Below are 10,768 nucleotides of genomic sequence, written 5' to 3'. Positions count from 1 at the left end.
TTTTATCTCTCATGCTCTCAATGACTTTAATATAATATATATATATCTCAACCATACAATTGCGCTTACTGAACCCATAGGTAGTAGTAGCTGTGGGGGCTGGCCCCTCACTCTCCTCCAAAATTAACTTAATACTACCTAATAAAAATGATTTTTTAAAAAAGTAAACACAAGTAAGTTTGCACTTACCCTGCGTACTGACGACATGGTCCGGGTGAGGGACTGTAAATTTGCAGATTTTGATTCTGTAGGAAGGTGCTGTGTGGCTGGAAGAGAAACAGATGCCAGCCATGCCTCAAAGTAGAATATTTGATGAGGCAAAAAGAGTGAAATTGCGCTACAGATGAGCAAGGAAGCACAAGTCAGCCCATGCTTACCTTGCTTATGGGCTAACCCAACACTGCATCTTTACTCTTTGTCTACCTATACCCAGAGTAGCTGCTGTCTTTAATTTTTCTAAAGAAAGACCTCTTGGTGTTCTGCCTGGTTCCAGGGGATCAAAGAAACTTTGACTCTTCCCTAGTGAGTAGAATTTTCCAGGGTCCCTGATGCCACCCAGGAAAAGGTGGTAGCTGGGGATCCAATAGGTTGAGTTCATGCATAACCCTTGCCCACAGAAGATGTCCTGCAAAGATGGTTACCAGGGTGACTCAGGGAACCTGCAGCAGTAAACCTCAACTGGTCTGCTGGTTGTCATAGGCAACACGCTTTCTTCTCCGCCAACAACAGACAGGTGCTCTCACTTCATCCCTGAATACATTGGGGATGAAGGCTTGGGAGCAGGGAGAAAAAATGATTATCTCTAAATTTAAATTCTCTTTGAAAATGGCTACTCCATGAACCAGAAGCCCCATCTCCTTTAGTGTGGGAATCAGAAAAGTTATTCCCCACGTTGCGCCCTCATAATATATGCCAAATCTAAGGCTCTGACTGCTTAGAGGTTATCTGCCTGAGGCTTATCAGCTATAGAGCAATCAGACCCTAAAGACTGTCCCACCCTAGGTGGGGGCCCACTCCCTCCTGATAAGGATAATGGATGGTTCCCCTGAAGAAGAGCCCAAAGACATCTAAGGTCAAGCCAACTCAGGGAGGACTAAGCCTCAGGGAGGCTGCCATCTTGACTCTAGAGCCCGCCCACCTTGTTACATGTATGCGTTCCTGTCACGTGTCTGCCCCTAGTGCCTCCCCTTCCTGTTGTGTGTACACCCCATGCTTGTCCCCCTCCTCTTACACATATGCCTATTGTACAACCCCTTCCTGATACGATGTGGTTACCTGTAATTAGGGGGTCTTGCACACCCCCTGAGTGTAGATAAGCCTTGGTTGGAAATATATTCTCGCTCTGGGGAACCAATTACAAGAATCTAAGTATTGCCTCCCTGGGGGATGGACAGCAGAGAAGAGGGCGGAGGGAAACATCGGATAGGGTAACTTATGACAAAACTATAATAATTTATGAACTATGAAGGGCTCATGAGGAAGGGGTAGTGGGGAGGGAGGGGAAAAATGAGCAACTGATATTAGGGGCTAGAGTGGGAGGCAATTGTTTTGAGAATTATGAGGGCAACAAATGTGCATATGCGCTTGACACAATGGGTGTATGTGTGGATTGTGATGAGAATTGTATGAGCCCCCAATAAAATAATTAAATATATATTCTCACTCTCTCTATGGGTCTGGCTACTGAAGTCATGGCTGTCTGGGAGGTGAGCACTTGCCTGCTTTACCTTGTCTGATGTCTGTAATTTTACCCCTCCATTACACAACCGCCCTTGACCCATTCGATTGTGGGGGCTGGTACCCCACCCTTTAGGATTCCCTAAGTTGGGAAGGTGTCTTCAGGGAGCGACAACAGCACATAATCTAGCCCATGCCATCAAGTGGACTCCGACTCAGATCAAACCTAAAAGACAGAGTAGAAAGTCCCCATCAGGTTTCTAAGCTTCTAAATCTTTGATGAAAGCCGAACGCCACATAAAAGCAGAGTATTCAAGGAGCCACAAAAACGCCACACAGAAGCCAATTATTCAATGAGCAAAATGAGCACCGGCTTACCTGTGTTTACTGTAAACAATCTCACAGGAGTTTCACCACAGCTGCCGTGAAGAACATGTGCAATCGTTCAGTACACATTAGTAAGTAAGCACAAAGAAGTCCCTGCTTACCATGTTTACCTGGTCCTCTGTCGCTGTCAGGGATTGTCAACTTGAAAAGAGACTTTGGGGGCTTGGGAGAGAGACAGCTGCCCCAGCATGCCTAGGAGCAGAATCGTGGATGTGGTGAACAAATACGGAACTCACTACAAGCCAGCCCATGTCTACCTTGCTTATGGGGCAATCCCACATTGTGCCCACATTTTTCTCCTGCAAGTAGCTGGTGGGTTCCCCTCATCCACTTCTTGGTGAGCAACCAAGCACTTTCATCATTGTGCCACCAGGATTCCCTAGCTCAAACAAACAAACAAAAAAAGATCTCTTTTATCAGGGACCCGCAACAGTGCGAGTTCACACCAAAACTGAGACGAAGGCGGCCCGGGTCATCAATGAGAAGCACTGCACACGCTGGACAACCTCCACACAAACCAGTGCCATTCCTCCCAGCAAGAAGCTCTACAACAGCAATGCGGGCCGTGTCACACCCTTGATGAAGTGGGTCCAGAGAGGCCCCACGAGAGGTAGCTTCCTCACACTGCAGGAAGAGGAGAGAGAAAGGAGAGGTCATTATATTACTCAGGTCTCAGCACAGGATCAGGGGATCATCAAAGTGGACCAAGACACTCAGGAAATGTTGAAGCTCTTGGACTTTGGCCGTCTGTCCAACCTACAGGCCACTCAGCCCACAGTTGGGATGAATTTTAAAATGCCTCTTTGTGGTAGTTACATAATTTCATGTCAGCCTGATAAATAAGGGTGGGGGTGGAGTCTAGCCTGTCAATCAGGTCATAGCCTGATGATGCCTCCTTGTTAGTGTGGCCTCTCATGAGAATTCGAGGAACTTCCTCTCTCCCTGGAAGTGGACCATACTCTCTCTCTGCTTCATCTTCCTGCTGACAGGCCACATGGAACCATGCTGATGGCAGCCAGAGCCCTGGAGATGCGTCCACCACCATCGGATCCACAAGACTTTGCACCCACCAGCCTATGATCTTTCTACATTCTGCATCATTGCATGTGACTGTGTGAGTCTGAAGAGTGATTTATGGACTACTATTGGACTTAAGGGCTAATGTCAGACTTTGGCTTGATCTGGACTGGTCTGGGATGTTTTATTAATATACAATTACTCTTTGATATAAAACTCTCTCAAAGACACATATGAGTGAGTGTCTCTGGATTTGTTTCTCTAGTCAGCCTGGTCTAACACACACGTAGAGCCATTTGAATGTTTTCCATAATGCTGTAAAATTTTCAATAAACCTGGCACGCCAATAAAATAACAACAACCAGATTCACTGCCATCGAGTTGATTATGACTCATAGTGACCCTATAGGACAGAGCACCTATAAACCCTGTGGGTTTCCAAGCCTGTAAATCTTTATCCGAGCAGACAGCCTGATTTTTCTACCTCACAGAAGCTGGTGGTTTTGAACTGCTGACCTTCCAGCTAGCAGCCCAATGAGTAACCCACAAGGCCACCAGGGCTCCTGGCTACATGATAGAGACGTCAGATGCAACTTTCGGGATACAAGTTCTCAGGTTTCTAAGCCTCCTTCTACCTGAAGGTTACCCAAGAGAAACCAGTAAATCAGTAGCTACACATTACTCTGAAGGCACCTGGTGGCACAATGGTTAAATGCTTGGCAACGAAAATCGCAAGGTCAATGTTTGAAGCCCACCAGCAGCATAGCAAGGAGGAGAACCCGGATGATTTGCTCCTGTAAAGATTTCAGCCTTGGAAACCCATGGGGGCGTTTCTCCCTGTCCTACAGGTCCTCTGAGGTGGAACTGCATCGGACGGCACACTCCACCATCCCATTATCTTTAGAGCTGGTCCTCTCATTCTGACTCTTGAGTCTGAGTGTGGGGAGAGAAAACAGTAGTTTACCCTTCTTCCCACCACTGTGCTGTGAGGGGTTGGGGGTAAGTGACTGACTTACTCAACCTGAAACTGCGGCGCCTGCATCCAAACTCAAAACCACTGCTGTTGGGTTGATGGCAAGGTATAGAAGCCTAAATAGGACTTGTTGCAGATGAAATTGGCAGAAAGCTAAGAAATTCATAAAGAGAAGAAAATGGAAAGAAAGCTTCTCCCCACCCCCACCCCCTTAGAGGTCAGTTTGCTGTTCCAATGATAAACTCTTTACCCCCCAAGAATAAGGTGACCAGACGTCCCACTTTTGGCAGGACAGACCCGATTTTTAACAATCTTTCCCGCATCCCGCGCTGTTTTTAAAAAGTCCCAATTTTTTAAAAGAATGTATGACAAGCTAGGGTATACGGTTTTTGGCTGCCATGTGGCTATTTCACCAGAATATGAGTTTTACCAATGGTGTCCTGCTTTTGTCCCGTTTTACCAATGTTAAAATCTGGTCACCTTACCCAAGATGCCATCCTTATCTGTCACTGTTGAGCTTGGGGACATTGCTTAATGCACCTGGAGCAAGGCCGAGGACACAGCTTGTAGGCCTTAACCTTCTCAACCTTCCTAATGCTGAGACCCTTTAACACAGTTCCTCATGTTGTGGTGACCCCCAACCATAAAATTATTTTAGTTGCTACTTCCTAACTGTAATTTTGCTATTGTTATGAATTGGGTAATCCCTGTGAAAGGGTCATTCAACCCCCAAAGGGGTTGCAACCCACAGGTTGAGAACCGCTGTTGTAGGCTATCCCAGTGCATTCAGAGTATCACATGCACCTCAGTGTTACTTCTCCCTCTTTCATTTCCCTACCCCTGCTGTTCAGCCATTACCCAAGATTCTGTGGCCTTCGTGATAAACTGAGATATAATTCATTCACATATCACAAAAGCCACCCTTAAAAAGCATAAAATTTTTCTATGGTGGGGAAAGAGGTCAAATTCAAACATGCTCTATGGGGACCCCTTCGTTAAGCTCTAACAGGACAAAGATAGATCATTTGGATGAGGTTGACGATCAGCATGAGACCACAGCGTGGTTGACAGTCAAGTGCCCAGATCCAAATTCAAGTTGACGCTGGAAAAAATGAACACAAGTCTAACAGCCAAAGTATGATTAGAGTACGTCCCATCTGAATGAATCTCATGTCCAGATGAGTTGCAGGAGGACATCAAGGACATCGTGAAGAAAGCAAAAAGCGATGAAAGAAAGACAAGCCCCAAATGGGTGTCAGAAAAAACTAAAGCTTGCTCTTGAGCTCATATGGAAGAAAAAATCACAGACAAGAGCTGAACAGACGGCTTCGAAGCATAGCTCGAGAAGGCAAAGTATATTTTAATAAAATGTGCGAACTCCAGGGCCCTGTTGCAGGGCATACACAGAATACCAAATATTATAAAGGAAGCACACAGAGTGGGAGACAAAACAGTGACCTATTAAAAATAAACCACTTAGGCACACCCAAAGATTTTATCAAAAGAGTTAAACGAGAGCCCATGAATTGGGGGGGAAAATCTTTAGCAATGACACAACGGACAAGGGACTAATGACTAAAATCTATAGAATGCTGCAAGACCTCCATAAGAGAAAAACAAATAATCTAATTAACAGGGGGAAAAGAACATGGATAGACAATTCACAAAGGACAGCACTCAATGGTCAACAAACACCTAAGGAAATGCTCACGTTCACTCGCCATCTGGGAGGTGCAATTCAAAACAACACCCACAATGATAGCTCAATTCAACCAAAAATGGAGGGCAGCAGATGCTAGCGCAGTAGTGGAGAGATTCAAGCTCTGCTGGTGAGACTGTAGTAGGTACAACCACTGTGGAAAGCGATGTGGCGCTCCCTAAAACAACTGGCAACAGAAATGCCACATGACCCAGCCACACCCCAAAGAAATGAGACAAAACACAAACAGACATATGCTCTCCCATGTTCACTGCGCCACACACAGTTCACAATCGCAAGAAGCTGGAAACCTCCCAAATGCCCCTCCGTAGAAGAATGGATAAAGAAATGTGGTGCATACACACAATGGAAGACTTTGCATCCCTAAAAAAACAGCGAAGAAACCACAAAACACCTCATGACATGGATGGACAAGAAAACCATTATGTTCAGTGATGTGGGTTGATCACAAAAGGAGAAATACTGTATGCGTCCACCCCTATAAGGATGAACACCAAGATAAAGGCACGCTTCTGCTCTCAGGTCATGTAATCTTCTAATCCAGTCTCCTAAGCAATGTGGTGGTAGCCTGCATAGTGTCCATGAACCATATATCACCTCTTCTCTATGTACATCTTAAAACCACTTTGACAGAGAAGACCTCACCTCAGAGGGGGTAGATTTTCAAGGTGCAGGGAGTGGGAGAAGACCACTCAGTTGCTGCCATATAAAGATGTGCTAAGGCATCTCAAATCAACAGACACTCCTATCAGAGTGATAAGCAAACCTTACTGGAAATTCAAGCCAAGGTCGGGGAAGGAGGACAGGGAAGATGATTACCTTTCTGTTAGTGGGTATATTAGACTGGGTTCTCTAAAGAAATAAGACCAGGACACTTATGATTTTATATATATATCTATATAGATATACAACATAAGAAATAAACAGCTAATTATGGTAGTCTGTAGAGCAGTACAAATGATTCAGTGCAGCTCACTTCCGTGAGACAGCTAACACACTGACAGTCCTTCAAGTCACAAGGGTCTCCAGTGCAAGTCAAGGAAGCAGACACCTGAGTCCTCTGTAGACCAATTCAGACAATCCGGCCACAGGCAGCAAACAGTAAGGCAGGTCACCAACAGTCAGCCAGATGACAGGATCCGACAGTCCCCAGCTCAAGCGATGTATACTCCAGTAACGTGGCGAAGCAGGTCTTCAAGGAACCTCAAACTACAGTGACACAGTCCATAGGTTGGGCGTCCCACATGCAGTGTAGCTCACAAGTTGAGGCAGAGAACCAGCTAAGGCAGCTGCACACTGGTCTGATCATCAAAGAGCAAGAGACAAGAAAGGCGAAGGCTCACCGAGCCATTTATCTCTCTGCCCTTCAATTAAACTGCCCTTTAATTAATCCCACATGTGTTCATTGGCCAGGTTGGCCCAATAAACCTCCCTATCACAATAGGTCAATGGGGGAGAGTGCTCTCCCATCAGGAAAAAGTGCTTAACAATACTTACATCAAACCCAAAGGGAGAACGTGCCCTGTGCTTTGTTCCCAATTACAGGACCTGTGGTGGCATAGTAGTTATGCTGCATTGGGCTACTACCTGGAAGATCAGCAGTTCAAAACTCCCAGCTGCTCTTTCACCAGCTGTTCTTGAGGAGAAAGACAAGACTTTCTACTCCCATAAAGAGTTAGTCATGGAAACCCACAGGGGCAGTTGCATCCGATGCTATAAGGTCACTATGGCCTGCATCGACTCAATGGCAGTTTGTTGTGTTTTCTGTGTTCCTGATTGGATACTTTTGACCTGGTATCTATTCCACCTTCAGTAAACCAGGCCGTGTGCTATATATTACTGGGACTTTAGACTCTGTTCTGTTGAGGTGTACAACATCCTTCATGGACCAAACCAGAGGGGCTCAATGTGGTAACCCCACTAAGTGACAGCTTTACCTCAAACTCACCTGTTGCCCTTGGACTTAATGCTGAAACTCCCTAGTGTGAGAATAAGCAGACAACTGCTATCCCGAGGTCACTGAACTTTGGTTCAGATCTCTTACCTTGAGGGTGCCCGATGAATGGTGGCCAGACTGCCATACAGTTCCTAACTTATGCCCTCCTTGCTTTGTTATGACATGTGTTATTCAGGTAGGCATGGTTCTGCCTTTGTCTATTAAAAGTTATTAAAATGAGTGCTATTAAAAGTTTTGACCTATCACCAACCCCCATTGTTTGTATAAATAGGGTCCAGTCAAAAATGTGCACCGACCTGGAGTAAGAAACACAAAAAGAAAGAACATGCTCTACACTTTTCGAGTTGAAAAAATTCACACAAGCTGAAATACTTCAGGATTCTATGGCGACAATATTGAACAATGCGGGAAGCATGGAAAAACGAAAGGAATATACAGAGTAAAAAGACAAAAAAGAATTGGTGACATTTAAACATTTCAGAGGGTAGCATATGATCAAGAAGCAATGATATTGAAGGAAGAAGTCCAAGCTGCAGTACACATATTGGTGAGATGCAAGTTACCAGGTATTGATGGAATACCAACTAAAGTATTTCAACAAACACACAATGCTGGAGATTCACTCACTCTTCTTTGCCCAGAAATTTGAAAGACAGCTACCTGGCCAAGTGACTGGAAGAGATACATACTATGCCCATTCCAAAGAAAAGTGACCCATCTAAATGCAGAAATTATCGAGCAATATCATTCTTATTACACACATAAGTAAAATGTTAAGATAATCAGAAAACAGCTGCAGCAGTATGATGACAGGGAGCTGCCCGAAACTCAAACTAGATTCATAAGAGGATGTGAAATGAAGGATATCATTGCTGATGGGTTTTGCTGAAAGCAGAGGATATCTGAAGGTGTTTATCTGGGTTTTATTGACCATGCAAAGGCATCTGACTACATGGATCATAAAAATTATGAATAAGATGGAAAGAGAATGGACATAAACATAAATGGTGATTATACATGTGGACCTCGTTGTAAAGAAGGAAATTCCAGAACACTTCATCATATTCATGCAGAACCTGTGCATGGATCAAGAGGCAGCTTTTCACACAGAACAAGGAGATACTGAGTGGTTGACCCTCAAGAAAGGTGTGCATGAAGGTTGCATTACCACCATAACCATTCAGTCTGTAAGCTGAGCAAATAGTCTGAGAACCTAGACTGTAGGAGGAAGAATGTGGCATCAGGACGGAAGGAAAGCTCATTAGCAACTTGTGATCTGCAGCTGACACAATCTTGTTTGCTGAAAGTGCATGGGACGTGCAGCATCTTCTTTTTTTTTTCTCTCTCTCTTTTTTAACATTTTATTAGGGGCTCATACAACTGTTATCCCAATCCATACACACATCAATTGTGTAAAGCGCATTTGTACATCGTTTCTCAAAACATTTTCTCTCCGTGCAGCATCTTCTGATGAAGGTCCAAGACCGCCATCTTCAGGATAAAGTCTTCGACATTAAGAAAACAAAAATTCTCACAACTGTATAAATGGAGGAAAGGTTAGAGCTGTGAAAGATTTTATTTTTAACTGAACTACTGAATGATGTGATGTCTGGTTTCTGTCCTAATAAAATGGTTTGAAGGAATAAAAGATTTTACTTGAAGCCACAATCAACACCCATGGAAGCAGCAGTCAAGAAATCAAATGAGTAAGAGCCACCAATAAAATATCTTTATATTAAAAAAAGAAAGAAAGAAACCAGATGAATCATTCTATTGTGGGGTGGGGGGATCTACGACAAACCGATCTCTTTCAAGTGTTACAGACCAAAGGTGTCACTTTGAGACCCAAGGTTGTGCCTGACCCAAGGTGTGCCTGACCTGAGCCATGGCATTTTCATTTACTTAGTTTCTCTTTTTCAGCCATGCAGACCACTATTTAGGTTTGATGAACGAGGACTCTGGAGGGTTTTGTTTTTATTTTTTATTCTTTAGTTTCTAAAGAAGCACGCTGTATACACATTCATCTCAAGAAATGAAATCAACAATATTCTGTTAACCCCTCCACGTAGCTGGTTCTCTCCACCGCCCCCTATCCTCCCTCCCTCCCTCTTCAATGTCCTATCCCACCCCCTGCCCAGTTCCCATCCCTGTCCCTGGGCTCCTCTTATTTATCAAAGCTTTGTCTTTCGATATATAAACCATGTTTTGTTTTCTTCCTTCTACAAAATAATAACAGTGTTATTACATTCGCATCATTATAAGATTGATGTTCTCCAGCTTTGTTCATGTTTTTCAGTGTCTAAGAGAATTGTTGTTTTGTATTGATGCATAATATTTCATTGTGTGGATGCACCAGAATTTGCTATCCATGCCTCTATAAAAGGGGTGTTTGGCGTTTCCATATATTTTTGCTATTATGGAAAGTGCTTCAGTAAACGTAGGTGTACATCTGTTTGTTCGTGTTGTATTCTTTATTTCTTTAGACCATATACCTATTAGAGATTTTTGGATCACAAGGTTTTAAATTCATTTCTCATAGCATGAGAAAGCTTCAGATTCAGTTTACCTAGAGCGGCTGTGCAAATAAGGGAGAAAAGGACGGCAAGAAGTGGGGTCTGGGGCTCACCTTTCCCAGAGTCAGGGTCAGGAGCACAGCGAATGTATTTTCCAGTGGGTTTATATAGTTTAGGGGCGTGCCAGGCCCATCAATCACATAGCAAGTGGGCAGTGTCTTTAGATGTCACTGAGCTCACTGGGGGATTAACCCAAGCCCAGTATCAGAAGGGAGGCAGAGCATCAGAAAGGAGTCAACTAACCTTTGAGCAGGGAGGACAATAGAACTAGTTTGCTCTCAGAGATATGTAGTCTTTGGTCGCATGGAGAGTAGCCAAATGCTTGTAAGAGGCATCTTTAAAGTAGCATTTTTTTACATTTATTTTTCAAAATAATTTTATTCAGGGCTCATACAACTCTTATTATAATCCATACATACATCCATTGTGTAAAGCACATTTGTACATTCATTGCCCTCATCATT

At 43.9% G+C, this 10,768-nt stretch overlaps 1 protein-coding gene across 1 annotated transcript; it reads left to right on the top strand.

Moving 5' to 3' along the window:
• Positions 1–205: 205 nt before the first annotated feature.
• Positions 206–5,336, top strand: LOC123520900 (40S ribosomal protein S17-like). The gene is made up of 3 exons (XM_045283574.1): positions 206–214; positions 2,485–2,869; positions 5,233–5,336. Exons 1-3 carry the CDS (start codon positions 206–208, stop codon positions 5,334–5,336), a joined length of 498 nt encoding a protein of 165 aa, XP_045139509.1.
• Positions 5,337–10,768: the final 5,432 nt, after the last annotated feature.

This window comes from Echinops telfairi, unplaced genomic scaffold (genome assembly GCF_000313985.2).
Source record: "Echinops telfairi isolate 266 unplaced genomic scaffold, ASM31398v2 ScPeMD7_7463;HRSCAF=8501, whole genome shotgun sequence".
NCBI classification, from domain to species: Eukaryota; Metazoa; Chordata; class Mammalia; order Afrosoricida; family Tenrecidae; genus Echinops; species Echinops telfairi.
Note: the sequence above shows the minus strand (reverse complement) of the source record. Positions and strands in the feature narration are given on the sequence as shown.

What these genes read in the sequence shown, in the direction of transcription:
- LOC123520900 (XM_045283574.1), top strand. An exon ending in GAATTTTAAAATGCCTCTTT is followed by an intron (nt 2,870 to 5,232) that starts GTGGTAGTTACA and finishes TCTCATGTCCAG; the next exon opens with ATGAGTTGCAGGAGGACATC.